The 25,094-nt window shown below is 42.2% G+C and overlaps 1 protein-coding gene across 1 annotated transcript in view; it reads left to right on the top strand.

Annotated features, from left to right (window-relative positions):
• The window catches only part of LOC124595729 (probable chitinase 10), a 372,682-nt gene that overhangs the window by 231,246 nt on the left and 116,342 nt on the right, over window positions 1-25,094 (top strand). Inside the window, exons 3-7 of the mRNA XM_047134600.1 lie at window positions 681-904; window positions 12,130-12,367; window positions 15,675-15,854; window positions 17,615-17,738; window positions 20,771-21,080. Coding sequence (XP_046990556.1) covers window positions 681-904; window positions 12,130-12,367; window positions 15,675-15,854; window positions 17,615-17,738; window positions 20,771-21,080 — 1,076 coding nt within the window. The remainder of the gene's footprint in view (window positions 1-680; window positions 905-12,129; window positions 12,368-15,674; window positions 15,855-17,614; window positions 17,739-20,770; window positions 21,081-25,094) is intronic.

Raw genomic sequence — 25,094 nt, 5'->3', positions numbered from 1 at the left:
CATCCAGGGACAACGTACTGGGTTCTATTACTTAAGAAGTCTTCGAGCCACTCACATACTTGGGAACCAATCCCATATGCTCGTACCTTAGTTAGGAGTCTGCAGTGGGGCACCGAGTCACTCGCTTTCCGGAAGTCAAGGAATATGGCATCCGTCTGATACTCTTCATCCATGGTTCGCAAGATATCATGTGAAAAAAGGGCGAGTTGCGTTTCGCAGGAGCGACGCTTTCTAAAGCCGTGCTGATGCATGGACAGCAACTTGGTTCGAAAATGGCTCTAGGCACTATGGGACTTAACATCTGAGGTCATCAGTCCCCTAGACTTAGAACTATTTAAACCTAAGGAAATCACACACAGCCATGCCCGAGGCAGGATTCGAACCTGCGACCGTAGCAGCAGCGTGGTTTCGGACCGAAGCGCCTAGAACTGCTCGGCTCCAGCGGCCGGCCGACAGCAACTTCTCTGTCTCAAAAGGGTATCGTCAGGAATGCCACAGGGAAGTGTGACGGGATGGCTGTCGTTCTCTATGTACATAAATAATCAGACGGACAGGCTTAGCAGTAATCCTTGACTCTTCACTGATGAAGACGCTTTAGTACACCGATAAGTAGCGTCCCTGAAAGTGTTTAAGAGGAGGAGGAGGAACGATTTTGATGAGCGCCCCTTGTGTGTCTCCAGGTACTGGCAGGCGGCGCCTCAGACGACCTGGCGGCAGCTCTTCCTCGTCCACGACTTCGTCATCGTCCTCCACGTCGACAAAGGTGCGCACGCGCGACCAGGAGACGTCTGCGAGCGTCAACCGGTTCCGCGTGCGCAACAGGCTGACTCCGCCCGGCGCCAACCGCAAGTCGGGCAGCAGCAGCGCCGTGGCCGCCGCCTCCGACAAGTCTGGCGGCTACAAGGTCAGTCTCCTCTGCCGCCCTCTGTGTGACGGCGTGGCCAGAGGGAGCGCCGGCGCTACACACAGTAGTATCAGGCGCAGTGCTCTCGCGTTCATAAGAGTCTGAGTATTGGTATATTTTGCGATCTATCAAAGGCATTTGACTGTGTAAACCACAATATCCTGTTAAGTAAATTAGAATATTATGGTGTAACAAGAAATGCTGCAAAATGGTTCGAATCTTATACCTCTGGCCGGAAACCAAGGGTGTGATTAGGAAAGAGACATGTATTAAGCTGTCAGGCATCATGCAGCTGGGAACTAACTACTTGTGGGGTCCCACAAGGTTCCATTCTAGGACCCTTACTTTTTCTTGTGTATATCAATGACATTTCGTCAGTAACATTACCAGATTCCAAGTTTGTTTTGTTTGCCGATGATACAAACATTGCAATAAATAGCAAATCAAATGTAGTCTTGGAAAGATTGGCTAATAAAATATTTGTGGATATTAATCACTGGTTCCTAGCCAATTCTTTGTCACTAAACTTTGAAAAACACACCACATACAGCTCAGAACTTGTAAGGGTGTCCCACGAGTATATGCCTAACATACGATGACAAGCAGATAGAAGAAGTCGACATTGTTAAATTCTTGGGATTACAGCTTGATAATAAATTCAACTGGGAGGAGCACACCACAGAACTACTCAAGCGTCTTAACAAACCTCTATTTGTAATGCGAATTGTGTCAGACATAGGGGATATAAAAAAATCTGGCACACTATGCTTACTTTCATTCCATAATGTCATTTGGGATTATTTTTTGGGGTAATTCATCAAACCAAGCTAAAGCTTTCGGGGCACAAGAACGTGCAATAAGAGTTATATGCGGTGTGAACTCAAGAACATCCCGCAGAAGCCTGATTAGGGAACTAGGGATACTAACTACTGCTTCCCAATATATTTATTCCTTAATGAAATTTGTCATTAAAAATGTATCACTTTTTCAAACCAACAGCTCAATTCATGGAATCAATACTAGAAATAAGAATAATCTTCACAAGGATTTAAAGTCACTTATTCTTGTACAAAAAGATGTGCATTACTCAGGAACACACATTTTAATAACTTGCCAGCAGCCATAAAAAGCTTAACAACCAATGAAATTCACTTTAAGAGAAACCTAAAGGATTTATTGGTGGCCAACTCCTTCTAGTCCATTGATGAATTTCTCAGTTGAACCGTACATTCTAACTTCTGCACCATTTCAGTGCAGTAATGTGTTCATTGTAAATAAGTATTGTAGTAGTTCTATTACATTTTTATTACCTTATAAATAAATAAAACTTTTTTATTTTAAATTCAGTGCATTAGTGTTTGTAAAATGATTCTTTCATATAGTGTTCATTAAAAAAATGACGATCGTTCCAATTGTGACCTGTGGAAGGTAAATTAGCTTATTGGTTTCAGTTGTAAATTTTTGTCATGTATTATTGTTTTTCTGACATGTTCTACATCCTGGAGGACCTCCCCACTAAGGATGAATTGCAATAAAAGTAAATCTAATCTAATCTGATCTAACTACTGTTGAGCAACCTCAAATCACTTCTCTTGAAGAAAGGGTTCCAATACCTTGAGGTACAATGCTTGGAACAGGAGAGGGTTTTTAATATCCATTTAAGTGCTTTTAAGTACAAATTACAATGGACCGATACTAATATCTTAATGTCGTAGAGGTCACTGGGGATGTGTTATTTCACCACCATGATAATCCAGGCGATATTGCACATTAGAGGTGTTTGAACCGACCGAGATGGAGCAGTGGTAAGATACTGGGATTGCCTTTCAGATGTAGTTTTCCTGTAAATCCCGTAAATCCTTTAATCTGTCTCTGTTAGACAAAGATGGCGGAGTGAATCGTCCGTGACATGATTAGCCGTGTTCCTTCCGAACAGTTAGTATCTTAACAATTGTTCCACCTCCATAACTGTGCTCTTGAGAGACATAATTTCTTAAATTTGGTAAAAGTAATGTAATGTAAAGTCGTATGGCATGAATGGCTGGTAGATACCAAAGAGCAGGTTCCTTCCCCTAACTCAGGTACCTTTCCTTCACGAAGTATGGGAGCTGTGTGTGTAAGTGTATCTGTTAAGTGGAAGTGACTGTAATGGATGTGTGAGTACTGTAGTTCATGTGCGTGTTGGACATGATGAGAGAAGGGAGAGGGTGAAACCCGTTGCCGGCACGCAGCCAGAGCCTCTCGAAGGAGGTCGCCGAGCTTAAAGCCCCCATCCGACGGACGGATCAACAGTGTCCCATGCCATCACTTCACGAGACACTGCGGACAGGTTTGGAGTTTAATCCAGGACACTGCCACGAAGACCGGTGATCGGGAACTTTACGCCACCACCTGTCCTGTCCCCTCTGTCATAAAGGCAAAGGGAAAACTATCAGCAGCATGCGGCGAACCAGGGCGGTCACTCATCCACTCTGGCCACGCCTTAACGGTGCTTAGCTTCGGTGATCTGACGGGAACCGGTGTATCCATCTCGACAAGACCGTTGACCTAAAATCGGGTAAGAATAAGATTAGCACTCAGGCGTCAATTTCAGGAGTAATGTCAATATTCATAAAGAAAACAGCCCATGGATCATGATCAAAAACGACAATGTGAGCAGAGACTAGCTCGAACTGACTTTTGTTTAAGGAACCAGCTCTTCATCTACCTCATTTGATACGGTTAAACTATGGAAAATTAAATCACTATGATCGAACATGGAGCGGATCATGTCAAGTGTCTCCGCCAATGCACCATCTTTCTCGAAAGAAAACGTAGCTCTGGATGCATAAACAGAGATATGATTTATATTTCTCGGCAATTCACATCCTCTCCATGAATATCAACTGATCAATGAAACATTTATTAGAACTTTTCTGTGTCTGCGTCTCATGCTCAACAGTAGTAATCATCTGTATTTCGTGCTCTAAGAGCGACCCTATGTCAAATCAGAAATCAAGAAAAGTCTTTTGAAACAAGTTTCAGAAATATCATTGCATCTAACAGACTAATTTTTTTACTTGTGTGTTCAAATGTGTGTGAAATCTTATGGTATTTAACTGCTAAGGTCATCAGTCCCTAAGCTTACACACTACTTAACCTAAATTATCCTAAGGACAAACACACACACCCATGCCCGAGGGAGGACTCGAACCTCCGCCGGAACCTTTGTTACTTGTTTTTTAAAGTTATTTCTCAGCTTCAATCAGGTTGTTCAGTAATGTCAAACACGTAGTTACACATACGACATGTTTAGAGAATAGGAATTAGCTAATGGCCGTTCGACGAAATTTAGAGAAATAACGCTCCCACCATCAGGCAGAATCTATTCGTGAAACTTGCAAACTTACATAAGATACGAAGTGATGAAAGACACTTTGAAACTGAAATATCGTACTTGGTTCTGAGATAAGCGGATGGCTGCTTCAACATGATAATAAGCACTTCTCCATCACATTTATCATACTAAACCATCTCCAAAGGCCTCATTGCGGAAAAGACAGTAATTCCAACTTTGCCGCTTGACATCGAAAGTTGAGCCTCCAATTACTCATTTTCTTTGACAATCACTGTGCAACAGATAAATGCACTGCAGCCGACACTGAATGTTTTTAGGTTAAATAGCCTGTTGAGAACATGGCAGGTAAAATTTCAGCCATCGAGAAGGCAGCGCGCCGTCACATCACATGCGAGTAAACTGCCGTATTTATGTTTGCTCTGAGGGATGCGTCTTTTCACCGATAGTGAGAACCGGTTTTTACACACGATCATCGAATATGAAATGAGGCATTAATAATTCATAGCCGCCTTATCGATAAAAAATCGCTGGAGTAGTAATAGCTTATGTTCACGCGAATCATTCGGTAATTACTTAAACACAGAAAATACCCATTGCGTGTGTAACATATTATTCCAAGCACTTGTTCAGCCGAAGGCCACAAATTCCGGACGCTACTCTTTTCAAAACAGCCACACTGATTCTGTGGCGCTGTAAGTTGTTTATGAATTGCATCTGTCATTACAGCGTTCGCTTCTTATAATTACAGTGAAGATTATTCTTTACTTTACTAGTGAAATTAAACAATGATCTGTTCAAATAACCGCTGCAAATAAAATTTAGTTATAATTTGGTAGTATAGGTGTTTCACATGATAAAATGCACACTGTTCTAAATATTGCAAGTATTAATGTACAGATAAACCTCAACAGGCATCTTGTAATATTTAAATTAGTCGTACTACTAGAATCGCTCATCAGATGTGAGCATCTTTGGATACTCATCCTCCTGATGACAACACGTCAAATGTTTAAAGCTCCGTTGGGCACCGTCGACTACACCACTTTGTTGTATTGACGACGGTGCTGAGCAGAGCTTAAACATTTAACGTGTTGTCCTCAGGGGCATGAGTATCTGAACGTCTGACCAACGAATCTTGATTTGATTTAATTAGATCGAGCCAGGCATACAAAACGACATGGTCCTAGCCCTTCGTTGCCCACGCCGAAACTACGTTCACCGGACACTATCTTTTTCTGTTATTCTAGAAAGAACCAACTAGTACATTTAAAGAACAGTAGAAGTTCCTTTACTAGATCTCTGATAGCCAAAATTTCTTCAGGAATTAGTGACCCAAGTGTTTTGTGTCCTTTGGCCTTCAGCATTTCGCACTGCACGGTCAATGTGGTTTCATACCCTGCAACACCAATTCAGCCCTTGTCGCTTGTTTCCCTATACCCATCGTGTGCAAGTTCCCATGGGCAGTGATCTGTCCTGGCATGAATTTAATCTCCTTTTCAAGCCTAGGATTACAGATGTCTTTAAGCATAGTTTTGGTATCATTTGTCATTATCTTTCCAGATTTTTTTTGGGTGGGGGGGAGGGGAAAGGGGGTGTTGGCGGGAGAGAGGGTTAGTCCAATTTTCTACGTACTGTTTCCTGATCCAGCAGCGTAATTTCGATTTTACAGGCTTACTGCTGATTAGGACAGATTCTCCAACAGATTGAGTCGTCGACCCTGCGGTAGTCACCATATCAGCTTGCTCCTTCCCACTAATTCCTGAGTGGCTATGGATCCACAGCCCGTTTGTCCTGTCGCTTTCCTGTAGTCTCACAAGGTTTTCATGACATCCTGCAACGATTTTTATCCTCGTTGTCCTCGCTGCAGGGTCTGATTGAATGAATATAGACACTACGCTCCTTGCAATACTTACGTAAAGCCTCCTCCTCTCATTTTCTGATAGCGGAAATCTCCGCTTGGGTGAGCAAATTTAGTAATAAATACGAGGGCTATCCACAAAGTACATTACGTTTTGGAATTAAAAATAAATAAAGTATTGGAAATTTTTTTATTATATACAGATGAAAGCCACACTTAAATACTACTTTTCTACATAGTTGCCATTTATTAAGGCACTTATCGTAGCGATGGACGAGCTTGGAAATTCATTCGTCGTAAAATTCGGCCGCCTGCGCCTTCAACCACGTGGTTAATCAGTAACCCGGTAGAAACACGATTTTTGTGGATGTCCTGGAAAGAGGCACTACAATAAACTCTCAAAGGTATTGACAAACTCTGCACAACCTCAGAAGAGCAATACAAAAGAAGCGCAGGGGAAAGTTGGGCTCAAAGATCTTGCTGATTCACGACAACGCCCGGGCCCAGACGGCAAATCCCACTCGTGAAGGTCACGAATCTTTTAAGTGGGAGTTGTTTCCTCATCCGCCGTACAGTCCCGACCTGGCACCGAGCAACTTCCACTTATTCCCAGCAATGAAGAAGTGGTTGGCTATGCAGCGTTTTGATGACGACGCACAGCTTCAAGACGAGGTAACCACGTGGTTGAAGGCGCAGGCGGCCGAATTTTACGACGAAGGAATTTCCAAGCTCGTCCATCGCTACGATAAGTGCCTTAATTTTAATGGCAACTATGTAGAAAAGTAGTACTGAAGTGTGGCTTTCATCTGTATATAATAAAAAAAATTCCAATACTTTATTTATTTTTAATTCCAAAACGTAATGTACATTGTGGATAGCCCTCGTAATACGCATCCGTGACGCTTTTATCAGAACATTAATTTCTTAAGATTGCTGTATTTCCTGCAGGCGATGACTGTATTTCTACTGTAAAACTCGTACTTACCAAACTCACATTAATAACGATTTACGAATTTCATACCAAATCTATCTTTGTACAGTGGAGTATACGTTGTTCTTAAAGTACCTGACGGGTTAAAACAGTTAAAATAGTTTTTATACCCAGACATAATCTCATTTAAGTTTTTAGTTTCTCGTTTGGACAGTCTCAGTCATCTTCAGATAAGTGTACTGCCAGCGAGGACCGCTCGTAATTAAAGCCATTATACAAATTAATAAATTAAAAGTTAACAAGTACAGCAATAGGTTGTTTTCAGATTAACTCAAATCGTATGTTGTAATAAAAGGTTAGAATTGGGTTTTCCGATACGGGACTTAAAACCAGACCCTCGTCTACGCAAATACGTATGTACTGATCAAATTTATCGATTATCTCGTCGTACTTGGAGGAACACAGACATACTAAAAACTTAAATATACAGTATAGATGTTCCACAGCTACATTTATTTTATAGTTAGCTGCGAAACGCTTTCGGCTTTTTAACCCATCCTTACACAACTTAAGATTATAGTGACAGTCTACACATCATTCACAGTTTATAGTTGTAGAAAAACAGTATTTTGCAAGATATATGACCTTTTACGACTATATATGTAAACGGAAAACGCTAGCATAATGAAATACCCAAAGAATATATCACAAATAAACCTTGTGCTACATTATACTCAAAGATTAGAAGAATGAGAATGTGAGGAGCCAATGTTCATGACATCCGCCAATTACTTTATCCATATACTATAGACGTCTGTGCCATTACTCACATATATACTGTTTTGGCCGGTTGTTATATTTTTAATCTTTGAGTATAATGTAATATTAGCTCTATTTGTTAAGAGCTTCTTGTGTTTTTCGTATAGACACATAGTCGTAAAAAGACCACATAGCCTATTTTGGAAAAACTGTCTTTCTGCAGCTATAAACTGTTTCTGATGTTGTGTGAACTATCTGTTTACTCTTGAGTTGTCTAAGGATAGCCTAAAAAGGCACCGAGCGGGATGACGCAGTGGTTAGCACACTTGACTCGCATTCGGGAGGACGACGGTTCAAGCTCGCGTCCGTCCATCCTGATTTAGGTTTTACGTGATTTCCCGAAATCGCTCCAGGCAAATGCCGGGATGGTTGCTTTCAAAGGGCACAGCCGACTTCCTTCCCCTTCCTCCCCTAACCCGATGGGACCCACGACCTCGCTGTTTGGTCAAGTTCCCTCAAATCAACCCACAAACCTAAAAACCCGAAAGCCTGTGGAGAACGAACTCTAAAATGAACTCATTGTGCCATATCAATACCGTGTATTTGAATTATCATATACAGTATACAAAGCTCATAATAATGAAAATGGCTAATACTTATGAAATCCATCAATTCTGCAGCGTTTACCTTTCTTTTTGTAAAGCCTCTGTCTTTAATACCCTTCACAACAAACTGCTAGCGCGTGTGCCAGGATTTTACTGACGACGATTTTAGGGAATCTCCTTCAGAGTAGTTCAGTCTGCTGTCCACTAATACAGGGGCTGAGCAGCTGAAGAAAATAAGGTTTGGATGTAAACTCTCGTCAACGACGAGATCATTACAGACAGTACGGGAAGAATGGTCTAGATAAAAACTGACCGCATTCTTTCAGAGCTTTCAAAGGGGACCATCCTGGCATTCATAGTATATATGATCACGGAAACCCTAAATCTGTATTGCCGGGAGGGATTTGAACCGCCATCCTTCCTGAGTCCGAGCCCAGTGTTCTGACCCCAGCGTCACATCGGTCGGTTTAAACCGGATAGGTTTTAAAAAAATGACCTTAAGACTTTCTTACGAACAACATTTTCCTCATATTAACAGTGTGGGTTTCCGTTTATAATGCCATGAATTATCTACATCTGTATGATTACTCTGCTATTCACAATAAAGTGTCTGGCAGACGGCTCAATGAACCACCTTCAAGCTGTCTCTCTACCGTTCCACTCTCGAACGAGCACTTAAATTTTTCTGTGAGAACCCTGATCTCTCTTATTTTATCGTAATGATCATTTCTCCCTATGTAGGTGGGTGCCAACAGAATGTTTTCGCAATCGGAGGAGAAAACGTGATTGAAATTTCATGAGAAGATCTCATCGCAACGAAAAACGCCTTTGATTTAATGATAGCCACTCCAATTCACGTATCATGTCTGTTGCACTATCTCCCCTATTTCGCGATAATACAAAATACTTTGTACTTTTTCGATGTCATCCGTCAGTCCCATCTGATGCAGGTCCGACACCGCACAGCAATACTCCAGAATAGGGCGGACAAACGTGGTGTCAGCAGTCTCTTTAGTAGACCTGTTGCACCTTCTAAGTGTTCTGCCAATGAATCGCAGTCTTTGGTTTGCTCTACCCACAAAATTATCTATGTGATCGTTTCAATTTAGGTTATTTGTAATTGTAATCCCTAAGTATTTAGTTGAATTTACAGCCTTCAGATATGTGTGACTTGTAGCGTAATCAAAATTTAGTGGATTTCTCTTAGTACTCATGTGAATAACTTCACACTTTTCTTTATTCAGGGACAATTGCCACTTTTATCACCATACAGATATCTTATCAACTGCAATTCGTTTTGGTCTTCTGATGACTTTACAAGACAGCAAATGACAGCATTATCCGCAAACAATCTAAGACGGCTACTAAGATTGTCTCCTATATCGTTAATATAGATCAGGAACAATAGAGGGCCTCTAACACTTCCTTGGGGAACGCCGGATATTACTTTTGTTTTACTCGATGACTTTCCGTCTACTACTACGAACAGTGACCTTTCTGACAAGAAATCACGAATCCAGTCGCAAAACTGAGGTGATATTCCATAGGCACGCAGTTTGGTTAGAAGACGCTTGTGAGGAACGGTGTCGAAAGCCTTCTGGAAATCTAAAAATATGGAATCAATTTGACATCCCCTGTCGATAGCACTGATTACTTCATGAGTATAAAGAGCTACCTGTGTTTCGCAAGAACGATATTTCCTAAATCCGTGCTCACTATGTGTCAATAAATCATTTTCTTCGAGGTACTTCATAATGTTCGAAAACAGTATATTTTCCAAAACCCTACTGCAAATTGACGTTAGTGACATGGGCCTGTAATTCAACGGATTACTCCTACTTCCCTCTTCGGGTATTGGTGTGACTTGAACCATTTTCCAGTCTTTAGGTTCGGATCTTTCTGTGAGCGAGCGATTGTTTATAATTGCTAAATATGGAGCTATTGTAACAGCATACTCTGAGAGGAGTCTGACCGGTATACGATCTGGACCCGAGGCCTTGACTTTATTAAGTGATTTAAGCTGCTTTGTGACACCGAGGATATCTACTTCTATGTTTCTCATCTTGGCATTTGTTCTTGATTGGAATTCAGGAATATTTTACTTCCTCTTCTTTGCTGAAGGAGTTTCGGAAAACCGTATTTCATAACTCTGCTTTAGTGACACTGTCATCAGTCACTTCACCGTTGTTATCGCGCAGTGTAGGTATTGATTGCGGCGCAGTGTAGGTATTGATTGCGTCTTTCCATTGGTGTGCTTTTCGTACGACCAGAATCTCTTTGGGTCTTCTGCCGGATTTTGAGACAGTGTTTCGTTATGTAAATTATTAAAAGCACCTCGCATTGAAGTACGCCCTATTTCTCAAACTTCTGTAAAACTTTTCCATTCTTGGGGATTTTACGCTCGTTTAAATTTCACATGCTATTTTCGCTGCTTCTGCAACAGCGATCTGACTCGTTTTGTGTAGCATGAGGGATAAATTCCATCACTTATTAATTCATGTGGTATATGTCTCTTAATTGCTGTCGATACTATCTCTTTGAAATCATTCCACAACTTTTCTACTCTTACATGACCAGATCAGAAGGAGTGAAGGTTGTCGCTTGAAGCGGCGTTAAGACCATTTTTATCAGCTTTTTTAAATAGATATACTTTGCGTTTCTTTTTGATGGTTGTAGGTGTTACGGCATTCAGCCTAGCAGCAACTGCCTTGTGGTCGCTAATCCCTGTATTCGTCCGATACTCACTATTTGTCCAGGATCTTATACAGGTTCTCCTTTCCATATCTACGTTGCAGTCGAATCGGGATGGTTGTTCTTAAGTTGGGTGTATGCTGTACTTTCAAGCAGGAAAACTTTATTATTCTTCATCAGCATAAGTTGTCAGCTTTTGCCCACAGGGTTCGTGAGAACGTGCAAGCCAAATGCGAATCATATATAATTATGACTTAACATTTCTCGATATGTGATCTGATGTCTTACCAGCCTATTTCTAATTTGTAGAATTCTCTGGTGTCCGGCCAGATCAAGTCATAATCATTCCTCGATATGTCGGCAAGCAGACTCGTTACTACCTTCAGATGATCCCTGTCATCTACAAACCTCTCTCATTTGATACCGTAACAGTCTCAGTCATTCCAGTCTCGAGGTGATCTCACCGCTTAGGTCTGAATTTGTTTGTTTTTCTCATTTCGCGTGAGTGCTGTAATAATTCCTTTCGATAGGTCACTCCTTCTTTAACAGTCCTCTGCAATGACTTTGGCGTCGATACCGAGCGAGGTAGAATAGCGATACTCATCCGTCCATCCTGATTTAGGTTTTGTTTTCTTAAACTGATCAAGATAAATTGCGGGACACGACCGGAAATTCTTTCTCATCCCTCCTCAAACTGTGCTTGTGCTCCGTCTCTAATTATCTCGGTCTCAGCAGGACATAGAAACCTAATCTTCTTTCTTTCTTCTTTGAAATCGACGGCCAATTACTGTAAGACCCGCTGCTTACCTATTTTGTGCGTGACGTGCACTGTACTGACCCTCTATTAGTGAATGATTACGTCGCATTTTCCAGATTACACTCCTTTGCATGCTCCTGGTGTCTCCGAGGTTCGCTACTTGGTCTAAACCTTAAGAAACAGAAGTATGATAATAGCTGTGGGGTTGGTTGAAATTTCCTTGCTAAACTAAAGCTTTCTGTCGCGTGGGCAACTGGAGCACTGAACGCGTGCGTACCTGCCTGCAGGTGGTGTGCTACTACACCAACTGGTCGCAGTACCGCACGGCGCACGGCAAGTTCCTGCCCGAGGACATCACGCCGGACCTGTGCACGCACATCATCTACGCCTTCGGCTGGCTGAAGAAGGGCAAGCTAACCAGCTTCGAGGGCAACGACGAGACCAAGGACGGCAAAGTCGGCCTGTACGAGCGCGTCATGGCGCTCAAGAAGGCCAACCCCAAGCTGAAGGTCCTGCTCGCGCTCGGTGAGTAGCCAGTGCGTCACAGCCGGTGAGTAATTGATGCCACTTCCGCACACACCTCAGTGGCGGGCGATTCACCGTCGCTGCCACTGTACGAGAATTTACATCCTGATAGTCAATTACAAAGGAATTTCCTCACTTTCATTCGGCTGTAAAATCGTTTCCAAAAATCTACTTACGAGAGGACTTCAGAAAGTAAGCTACACGTTATTATGACACACCAAGTAATTTTTATTGAATGCTGGAATGCATTTGAGAGTTACACAGGCATTACCTTTTTTTCAATGTAGTTATTTATTATTTATTTAATTCTTACTGCCCTGACCAGATTAGGGCCTTAATGCCCCTCTCTTGCATCTGACCAGCAATAATATGTACACAAAATATCACATAATCATCACAATAATAATAATAATAATGATAATAATAATAATTTACGTTATTCATGAAAATAATAACTGGTAATAATAATAACACTAATAACGATGATAAAATAATGAAAGAATTTGGAATGATATTGATTAGTTACTATGTAATAACAATAATTTGCATTATTAATAAAATTTAATGACTGGTAATAATAATAATAGAACACTAATAATAATAATAAAATAATTGAGGTACTAAGAATGATATTGATTAGTTTGGTACTTTTGAAGCATTATAATAATAACGAATAATGAAAGAGGAAAACATTGAAATGAAAGTGATAATGGCTGCTAGGAAAGAAAAGACTTTCAATAGAGATCAGTGAAAACAAGGGGAGGAAAAAGTGGCTGTGGAGGAAGGATTGAGGAGAGTGATCTGCAACAATAGATAGCTTCTGCGATAGAATTTTAAGTTCTGTAATGTTTTGAGGATGATTGTTCCAATGTCGGGTAGCTGATACAGGAAATGATTCTAGAGGTCACTGGTGTGTAGTGGTACAGAGACAATTATACATTGTTGAGGACGAGTATTTCTGCTGTGTTGCTCAGATAGTAGTGTAACGGTAGACGATAAACAGCATGGAGCGCAATGATGAGAAGACGACAGAGCAAACACATTGTACAATATCTATGGTTAGTCGGCACGTAGGCATGATGATCGTTCGTAGGCATGAGTGATGTGGTCGAAATATCGTACATCAGAAATGAATCTTACACAAGCATTTATCGCCATTTCCAGTCGACGTTAGCTCTCACACAGAAGTCCTTGGAGAGTAAGATCACCATAATCAAGAATTGGGACTATTAGTGAGTCTATGAGTTTCATTTTAAGCTCGAGAAAGAATAATATGAGTGATGTGATACTGAAAACTTCGTACAGACTGCAATTGTGTGTTCAGTCCAGTCTAAGTGATAGTCCAGAATTACCTCCAAATTCTTTTCAGAAGAGGGAAGGTTTATTTCTGTGCTGTTTAGGATTAAAGGGTGGCAGAGAGTCTGTTAATTGAGGAATATTAAGTGCTTTTGTGAGCGACTAAGACTGCTTGCATGTCAGATGGTAGTAACGTAGTTGCATTTAACAACGATCGGGACATTCTACTAATCCCCCGTTTCCTCGACGATGGAAATTAGCTTCTTGGTCACGGAGCCACTGCTCTACAAGCTTCCTCATCGTCAGAAAATCTGGCACTACAGCACATCGGTTCCTCGAGTGCCTGGACACCGACGTCTGTGATCGATGTCAGTGGCATTCGTTCCTGATCGGCATCCCCCATGTCTGTGCGTCCTTGGTCAACTTCTTGGCACCGTTTCACTGTGGCTGGACGTAATAATGCATTTGATTCACACACCGCCAGAATTCGATTGTGAATCTGTGTGCAATTAGGATGTTTTGCCGCAAGAATTGCGCTGTCATGCATACGTCATTTTTGGAGTACGTTACCAGTCGCCGCGTCATTTCACTTCCATACTGCCATGTACTTGTTACCGTACCGCAGTAGAACTATGTCTGCAGGGAACCCGGAACATACGTTCTCTTCTTACAGTGCATCACTCTAGCTGCGCACTCTTGAAAGTGAAACAACATGTATAGTTTACTCTTTAAAGTCCCCTCGTAATAAGAAAAGAAAACAAGCAGATCCCTGAGTTAGAGAATATCAGGCAACATTTCGGAAAATGAGATCATGTACAGAACAAACCCGAAACGTTAAAATCAGCCTCCGAATATCCAAAATTAAACAAACAGTAATCCTACATTCATGTTGATTTAAAAAAAAATATGAACCTGCAGAAACACTGTTTAACCTACATCAGAAATTCCAAATTGACTAAAGAACAAAGAAATAAATCAGTTAACTCTGTCCAACACAACATCAAAGTTCTATTCTTAAATGAGCCCCGAATCTTTCGAAACAGGAACAGGGCAGGACGAGAAGATGGATTTCATCATTACTGTTCAATTTTTTGTGGATAAAATGTTTTGGAAATGAAGAACATGCAAAATAAAGGTATAAATATTGGCAATCTTCTCAAACTAATATTCATTACCAAGCATTTGTTGATGAGGTTGCAGTCCTCTCCAATAACAGACCAGAAGCAGTCTAATATGTAGAAGAAGGCGATGAAATAGAGGAAAAAAACTGGGTTCCAAATTTCACGTGACAAAACCCAATACATGGATGATATCGGATAAAGATTCAGCAGCCTTCTTTTAAGTGGCATAGGATGGCCCATGTGCCCCAACACCTCGCCTGATTGTGTCATGCTGTCCAGGAGGGGCACTGTGGATGCTGATCCTAGGGTCCCATACGTTTGTTTCACATGGCTGTGACCCCTGCGAGTGGCAGGCCCAACCACCGCACATTTACGTTCCCACAATAATTTGTTGGCACCAGAAGCTGAAGCTTTGAGTTTATAAATCAGTCGTGGAATAACTTAAGAAAATTACTAGTAGCTGAAGAGGGATTTTATTCTATAAATATTTTCCTCAACGGCGGCTGTTCACCGGATCAAACATTTTATTAAATGCTGCAGTTACTGAATTTTCTGTAGAATGTCAGGTGGCTTGTTCCAGAGAAAGAAAGCACCAATGGAGAATTATTTTGCCACTTTTCTGTGGAAGAGTAGAGTTATAACACTAAATAAGTGCGTTTTGAAGTTGTAGTTTGCTTCCTGATATGTGTATAGCTCAAAGCCAATGATATAGGTAGGGAAAATGGTTATGTAAGTTCTCTGATTGCAACAATCTTAACTGGTTTAAGGAAACACTGACATAGTTCACGATGATAAGAAGTGGCACAAAATTACGCTACTTCTAGATATTTTCTCTGAATTTCTCTTAGCCACTGCAGGGCAGAAACTGACTGTGGCTTTTGCACTTTCAGGCGGCTGGTCTTTCGGCACACAGAAGTTTAAGGCGATGTCAGAGACTCGCTACACGCGCCAGACGTTCATCTACAGCGCCATCCCCTACCTGCGAAAGCACGACTTCGACGGACTCGATATGGACTGGGAGTACCCCAAGGGTACCGACGACAAGAAGAACTTCGTGCTGCTCCTCAAAGGTGAGTACAATAATACAGAGAGTGTCCGTACTGAATATTAAAGCGGAAGAAAGCACAATGCAAGCCACAGTATGGTGCACGGTGGAGTGTACCTTGTACCAGTACTAGCCGTTTCCTTTCCTATTCCAGTCACAAATGGAGCGAGAGAAACAGGCTGTCTATATATCTTCTTATGTATATGAGAATTTATACTTTTTTGATTCATACAGTTTTATGACTAACGCTGCGCGTCCCACAGAGCGGTCAAATCTGATGTTTCACGATAGGTTCTCTCTGTCAAAACAAGGATTCGGAAACTGAGTGTAGACTAATTTACGTGTAGATCTATTTCTATCAACAGGTGTAATAAAACAGCTGTACTTTTTAAAATGAAATTATGTACTTACAGCGTGTTTTCAGACCTCTTGAAACAAGGAGAATCCTCATGTAACGAGTTTCACGGTTTGCAATGAATATTTATCCAGAAATAGTCCGGTACCGTTAACCGAGTATGCTTTAACCGTCGTAGCTACTTTGACCATTCACACATCAAAAGCTTTGCAGCGCTCTGCTGTGTCTCAGTCGAGCGTTTAGTATATACTGTTTGGTGCCGATTTTCTTGCACAGCTATTGGGGAACATGTTGTGACTTGCAATTGTGTATGAAAAATTGCGTTAAAACCAGGTTGTGCAAAACACAGCGATATCATTTAACTACAAAAGCCATCGGTGTTTCCAATTGTATTATGTATGTTACTCTATTAATTCTCGAAACATACGACTGATAAGTTTTTTGTTTACATGTATATATCTGCTGCCATATTACGAGTTCTGATGCCATGTGCATGATCTTTCGGTTTCGGAGTTACTTTGACCAAAGGTCATTCCTTCCCCAGGATTACAAATACGTAATTTATCAAACAGTGTTCATTCCAATGACACAGATGTATTAAGGAATATAAACATTAACCCTGAAAGGTCCGCAGCTCGTGGTCGTGAGGTAGCGTTCTCGCTTCCCGGGTTTCCGGGGTCAGGGATTTTCTCTGCCTCGTGATGACTGGATATTGTGTGTTGTCCTTAGGTTAGTTAGGTTTAAGTAGTCAGTGTAAATTTGAAAACTGAATAAATCACGGAATAATGTAGATAGAGAGATACAAATTGACACACTTGCTTGGAATGACATGGGGATTTATTAAAACCGAAAAAACGTTTAAAAAATGTCCGACAGATGGCGCTTCATCTGATCTGAATAGCAATAATTAGCATAACAAAGTAGAACAAAGCAAAGATGATGTTCTTTACAGGAAATGCTCAATATGTCCACCATCATTCCTCAACAATAGCCGTAGTCGAGGAATAATGTTGTGAACAGTACTGTAAAGCATGTCCGGAGTTATGGTGAGGTCGATCACGATACACTTGCGACTTCTGGTAACCCCAAAGCCAATAATCGTACGGACTGAGTTCTGGGGATCAGGGAGGCCAAGCATGACGGAAGTGGCGGCTGAGCACACGATCATCACCAAACGACGCGCGCAAGAGATCTTTCACACGTCTAGCAATACTCTGTTTTTTTTTGTTCTAATAAAACCCTATGTCATTCCAAGCATGTGTGTCAATTTTTACCTCTCTGTCTACAATATTCCGTGCTTTATTAATTTTTCAAATTTGTACAGACTTTTTGATCACCCGGTACTTTTTGAAGGTGCCTGCACTTTCACACAGTCGCAATTTGCTGTTACGTGTTGAGAAGTAAAACGTGCACGTTGGTGGTGCCGGCAGAGCTGCGCGAGGCGTTCGAGGCGGAGGCCCAGGAGGTGAAGCAGTCGCGCCTGCTGCTGTCCGCCGCCGTGCCCGTGGGCCCGGACAACGTACGCGGAGGCTACGACGTGCCCGCCGTTGCCAGGTAAACACCAAACACTAAACACACTCACTCATTCACCCGCCCTGTCCCACCATCCTCTGACCTGTATCTTCTCTGTGTGGTCAAGTGTCACTATGAAAATGGTGATACTCGGTAGTAGCTAACTGTGTGTCCCTGCTGTTCGTCATACAGGTGCGCACATACGCTGTCTTGTTCCTAGATAAAAGAGCTTAAGAATCAATACTGAAAGCCTTCCGAGTTCTGTGGTCGCGGTCCGTAAGACTTTTCCGCTCCCAGCGTTTCGCGTATGCGCTGCACATCTTCAGAGGTGCTCCTGATTCCGCTAAGTCTAGAAAACTGATGCGCCGGACGTCGGGGGCTACAGAAATACCGTTAAAAAAAGGGGTGTGCAGAAGTTTACACGTGATTAGTAGAGATAATTCTTGTCAGAGATAAACCTTAACTATTGATTTTCGTCAGTCAAAGGTTAAACTTATTTACTAATTCTTATACATTCCTGACATCGTCATTCTGGAGGCGATCTGTAGTGTATGGTAAAGGAAGAAAACTTCACAAGTCAAAATCGCTAACAGGGCATTTTATTGGATGACCGGTTTCGACAGAGCTATGCTGCATAAGATCAGATGATGGCAGCATAGCTCTGTCAATACCGCTCATCCAATAAAATGGTTTTTCAGCGATATTGGTTTGAGAAGTTTTCTTCTTTTACCGTTTATCAATTCTATTGAGCTGTTATCCATCAAGCACTACGTTCCGTGAACCACAACCGAAGAAAAGTCACCAGCTTCTGAGACATCGGGTCGTGACAGCGTTCATTCTACAATACAGAAAGTAATGTTTTTTCTTTGCGACTTCAGCTTCAGAAGTGGCAGAAGAACGTAATATAACTCATTATATTTCTGGAAAGAAATTAAATTTCCTTCATTGAATGTTTCTTGTGTCAATTTTCCTTTTATTTTGCGTACTACGGTGGGATTAACGAGTTTAACACTTTTCCTGAAAAATGGCTACACCGGCGAAACGTCGTAGTGTAAGCAACAAAAATAAAACGTGTATAGAATACAGGCGATGCGAGAAAGAATTTTATTTTAAAAACTGTGTCTTGGCTGCGGACGCCATTGCGGTTAAAATACTAGCTTAAAAACGTACACTGTGACTTTTTTTTTAATGTACGAAACGTTGCCTACAGCAATTGCAGGTAATATGCAGATAAAATGCCTTTTACAGCCTTAAGCCTACAATTTAGTCAATGATTAATTCCAAAAGTTCTGTGTGTCAAGCTAGAGACTTGGTGGTTCACACTGGCAATATACAGCACGTATATGAAAGAAAAAGTACACCACATTGGTTTGATGACTTTCGTCTTGCTGAAATGCTGGCCAAGCTCGTAGTATGAATTAGTTGTAAATGTCCTGCGGTTCTCATGTATCCAATATAAGATCATTAAACGAACACTAAACAAAGTTAAAGCTACATGTTGTCACACAAAACTAACATAATCGATATTTCGTTAGCTTACCAATATTGTCTTAATATTTTGCTTGTCTAACTGTTTTTTGCTTACACTGTTTTGAAGCATGTCCCGCTTTGGGTCTCAGGCTTTCTTCTTTACTTTACTCCTTGATAGTCTGACATTCAGCAAGCTCCCACTATCATCCTGATACTGAAACGTCATTGATTAGAGTTATTCTTATTATACATTAGTACTCTCTCTCTGGAACTCTGATCGGTCGCGAAATGGAAACCACAGTGAAAAGTAAAAATGTTTTGCAGCAGCCACACCTTCCAGATACTTCTGTACGTTGTCACCACTCTGACTTAGGCAGTTGTCGTAGCGTGGCACCAGTTTCCCAATACCCTCGCCATAAAACAACACCGACTGTGCTATCCGCCAATTCTTTACGATGGTCTGCAGCTCGTTGTCTGCGCCAAAATTTTGTCTTCATCGCAAGCGGTTTTTGTGATCAGAGATGAAAATCAGAGGGAAACATGTTGGAACCATTATGGGTGACGATACATACCCATCGAGCGTTTTCATTGGCCCTGCAGTGTGCGACCGAGAACTGTTGTGAAGGTAATTCATGACAATTACGTTGCGTGCGGTGCATGAAATCAGGAGAAATCACTCAGCAGGCACTTGATGGGAGACACTATTTTCTAGACATCTTTACGTGGGCACTGCCTGTTCAGAATTGAAAACAGCGACGTGGCACAATCGATGGGTATACTAGAGACACAGCCCAACACATCTGCGAAAAGTTTCATCGGATTTTCACTGTGATTTTCATTTCGCGACCGCCCAGACCTTACTTTCAGAATAACCCTGACATACAGGATAATTCAACTGCTCCTCTACCAATGAGTTTTATGCAACCTGCAATGCCAGCAAAAACCACACACGAAATTTTCACGTTCTATCGCCCGCTATGTGCGATCTATTAGTCCTGCAGAAAAAATAAACAGAACATTTTTGTAATAAAATTAATGTTGTCATATTTTGGACTGGGATACGTTTCCGCTGTAGGCCACGGTTTCCGGGGTACTCGAGAAAAACCCGTTTGAGTATCACTTTTGTATATTTTTCTTGAATATTTTAAAGACTATAGCCTCCAGCGTAAATGTATCCTAGAAGAAAATTTAGCTACATTAAATTTCCTGCAGAAATATCCTGTTCGTTTTTTTCTGTAGGACTACTAGGTTATGCATAGCGGGTCGAAAGGATGAAACTCGTGCACATGGTTTTTGAAGGAGCTGCAGGTTGCGTAAAACCCATAGGCAGGGGCAGCTGAATCACGATGTATACACAAAATGCGTAGGCATTCACACATTTCTTTCATTTTCAACTCTAATGTTGTGTGGTCACATAAACATGGAGCAATGAGACATTTAAAACTCAGAAACCCATACCCATACCCGCTACCTTCTATTTTTGTCGCAGCGTCTCTACCTCATCACTACAGATTTAGAACTCTTCAGTGTTCTGGACGACTTAGTGTATTTTTGTGGACTCTTTGAGATCGGCTGGAGAGTAAACCGGTGTGGTTGGGCCGCAGCTACCTGGACTTCATCAACCTGATGGCGTACGACTTCCACGGCAAGTGGGAGCGCGAGACGGGCCACAACGCGCCGCTGTACGCGCCCTCCTCCGATTCAGAGTGGCGCAAGCAGCTGAGCGTCGACCACGCGGCCAACATGTGGGTGAAGCTGGGCGCGCCTAAGGAGAAGCTGGTCATCGGCATGCCCACGTACGGCCGCACCTTCACCCTCAGCAACCCCAGTAACTTCAAGGTCAATGCGCCCGCCAGCGGCGGCGGCAAGGCCGGCGACTTCACCAAGGAGGGCGGCTTCCTCGCCTACTACGAGGTACGTCCAGCACACTATGTCGTCACCAGACGACGTCCGGCCATAATTGCGGGTTCTTTCATTGTTCTGTGACGAGGCTCATCAAACTGGAACACATGAAATATTATGATTACATAAATGAATGAAAGATTTACTCCTTCAAACAGTAATACTGGAGAATTTACTACAGCTGTCACTGACTAGCAAAGCATCACTAATTCACTTATTAACAAACTGTTTTTGTGCTGTACAAAATGCAACATTAACTAAAGTACATTTCATCAGAAATTTTTGCTACTTGTTGATCCTGCACTATGATGTTGAGTTCTTCAGATGAGGTCACGAACTGGGAGGAGAGCCCTTCCGTATTCACCTCTGGTACGAGGGCGCTGCTGTGCTGAGAGGGGAGGCATGGTTTCAGAAATATATTGAAGATGGTACCTGTTCTTTCGGACATGTCCATACCATCTTCATACAGATAAGGCTTACCGGCCAATGATCTTCTTCAGTGCGGATGCACTCACATTGCCCGAACTCTTACGGGAATCGGTAGATTGACTCCCGCGAGTAATAAGTATAGTGGGCAGGGGCACTACAAATGTAGTGTGTGGACAGTAAGTTGGAAGTGTGGGTCTCACGGGGAGTGTGCAGTCGGTCCGCTGCTCGTGGTCTAGCTGTCGCGTTCTCGCTTCCCGAGCATGGGATCCCGGGTTCGATTCCCGGCGGGGTCAGGGATTTTCACCTGACTCAAGATGACTGGATGTTTGTGTTTTCCTCATCAATTCATCATCATCATGAAAGTGGCGAGATTGGACTGAGCAAAGGTTGGGAATTTATACAGGGGCTGTTAACTGCACAGTTGAGTGCCCAAAAAACCAAACATCATCATCATCATCATCCCTGCAATCGCACTGTCTTCTGTTTCCCCGGTGGCTCAGTCGGGTAGAGCGTCTGCAATGTAAGCAGGAGACCCCAGGTTCGAGTTCCGGTCGGGGCACATATATTCAACTATCCCCGTTGATATTTATCAACGCCTGTAAGCAACTGATGGTCTGGGTTTTATTGTAATTTCAGTCTTCAGAAATGTCGCGCATACGTCGTTGCGGATTGCAGCAAGACCTCATTAAAGTTCGTGATATCGATATGTGTTCTCGCATTTGGTGTGGCTCCACGACATCGCAATCTCTGTACGACACGACACTCAACGTAGTCAGTACGTTTCCACTGGCTTTATGCCGTCCTCTGTCTCAGAGTCCATTTCAGTTTGTGCACTACGGCCAGCGTCTGCTGATGGCATCGTATGCTTGATGATGCTCGACATGTTGAAACGTTCCATCCGTCCACTCTCGAAGCTTCTGTGGGGTCTCGCGAAATCACACTCACGTTCGCGACCGGAATGCAAGTGCTCTTGGCGATGTGCGGCGAGCGAAACAAATTACGCGACGTGCTGCAGCAGGAATTTGCTCGAAAATGTTTCTTAGTGGATCCGGGCTGATCATCTGGCTGCAGAGGACGGGACCACGCCTATACTTCATTACTGATTTCGTCCAAGTTTCTTTTATACTAGCCGATAGACGTGACATTGCCGGGGTATTTATTTTTCCAATTTTTTATTAGAATTGTGGTAATTATGTGTATTGGCCGACAGTAGTCGACCAACGGTTGTATATCTACTGTACATATACTAAACAGTCTGTGCATGTGGGTTACTCGATGAATGTTGAATCGCATGGCGGTGAGGCTTCAATTCAATTACGTCACCTACTCATTTTATTAAGAACGAAGCCAATTTTTGCGTGGTACAGATTTTATAGGAAGTTGGATGCTGCAGCACGGTCGACGCTATTCCTCACCTCCGCTACGAGAGTTGTCCATCTTGAATATGTGGGCCCGCACTACACATTGTGCAGTCCCATCGACCATAAATTAGTCTCTGTTTACAGGTTCTGCTAACTCACCTGGAGAATCTGTGGAGCATTATAGACAGAATAAAAAGCGACACACAATGACATAATTTAGTGTAATATCGAAAACAATTCGTTTCCACGCATTTGTGGAAATACCTTTGAAAGTATGAAACAGTCGTACAAATAAACATGCGCATTCTACAAGTAAATGAGTATAGCTGCTTCCCCTGTGTACGACGCGATTGTGTAAACGTCCCCATGGCAACACCTCTTCACAACGCTATAGATGAGAGTTATTTTCGCTTACAGCCACCTGCGTTTCGCATTTGAAAGCTGTCAAAAGCGCTGCTAGTTGTCACCGATTTCCTTAAGTTGAATCGACTGTAGGGGCGTCTTAGCAGTAAAGAATAAATATATTACACTTCATGCATGATGCGTCAGTTTTTCACACATCTCATTGTTTATGATGTCATATTTCCTGAAATATGATAGGCATGTGGTTCTTACAGTGACTGTCGCCTGACAGTAAGGGGCACGTATACCCAGTTTCGTTGGGATCGGCCCAGTGGTTTACACACACACACACACACACACACACACACACACACACTAGATTTTTATAGTATGGATGCAAGGCTTTGGCCAGAAATTAAAGTGACGTGAACTGAAGCTCCAGATGACCTAGTGTTTGGAGAAAATAGGATTTTGGAGCGATCTAACGTAAATGGCTCATGTCTCATCTAACTCCAAGAAAAATGCTATTTTTTTTCTAAACGCTTGGCCATCTGGAGCTCCTCTTCTGTCACTTTCATTTCTCGACAAGTCCTGCATATAACATAAACTGGGACGAAATCGGTTATGACGAGTAGGTGCGGCGTCTTTGTTAGTGTAAATAAGGGTTTCCAGCGTCACTTTTACCTGGGGCATAAGGTTAAACGTCTCAGAACCCCAAAGCAAATAATTAAAAGCCCTGTAGCTTACTTTCAGGAGAGTTCCTAGATTCGGCCAGTGGAGTATGTTGACAGCTAAATGTTCAGTATACTGCCTTTAGGTGGATCCTAAAATTTTCAGATATTAATCTCCACACAACAAGACAGCAATACATTTCAAAGTCGATAGGGAAAGTGTCATAGAAACACTTCACTCTAAAATAATTGGTAAGAATTAACACTAGCCAAGCTCATCACTTGTATCAGAGTTACTGGAGACTGTGATACCACCCGTCTGATTGTACCAATGACGTCATCACCTTTCCGAAAACCCGTATTTCGAGCGTATCCAACATGACGACCATGACATCGACCATAATACCCACAAAAATAGAAATACCAAGCAAATCAGTACACTGACTAAACACAGTGAAATTATTAGGACAGCCGGGCGAAAAAAGAGGTTTCGGAAGGGGACAAACTAGAAGTTTAATAATAAAAACAACACCTTTGAAGACGCAACACTCTGCCAGAAAATAAGAAAAAAATTAGCCAAAACTGTCAAAAAGAAAACCCTACAAAACGATGCAAAACACACCATAAGGTCGCAGTATCCCACTCTCCAGTCCATCTTTATAGCTCAACCCGAGACCAGTATACCAATAACTTCCTCTCCCCGCCACCACAACAACAAGAGCAGGTATCCCAACCTGCATTTCACCTACACAGCTCAGTCCTAGTGGATGATACCAATAACCCCCCCCCCCCCCTCATAGCTACAGAAACCGATATCCCAATTTTCATTTCACCTATAGAGTTCAACCCTAGAGTAAAAGTGCACTTACGAAGTTGTCGGCTTTCTTTTTGCGAGTTGCAGTTGGCAATTGTACGCACGGTGAATGATGAGAAGTGAAGACGACGAATGGGGAGTCGGATAGGACAAGACCCGCGACAAAATAGTTTTCGATAAACATCGTAAGGGAGTTCAATATATTAATGAACATTGAGACACTTAGCATCTCCCGTCATTTAACTAAAAACATTAATCCACTTAGTGGTTACGCGGGCACCTAAGAGTGACGACATACTGCGCCTTATAAGACAACATTCTGCACAATATATTCCATTGTGCCGCCAAGATATTTCGTACACTCCACATCACGACTGTAGCACGCTAAATGACACAACAACATGCTTTA

The sequence above is a fragment of the Schistocerca americana genome, chromosome 2, assembly GCF_021461395.2.
Source record: "Schistocerca americana isolate TAMUIC-IGC-003095 chromosome 2, iqSchAmer2.1, whole genome shotgun sequence".
Taxonomy (NCBI): Eukaryota; Metazoa; Arthropoda; class Insecta; order Orthoptera; family Acrididae; genus Schistocerca; species Schistocerca americana.
Note: the sequence above shows the minus strand (reverse complement) of the source record. Positions and strands in the feature narration are given on the sequence as shown.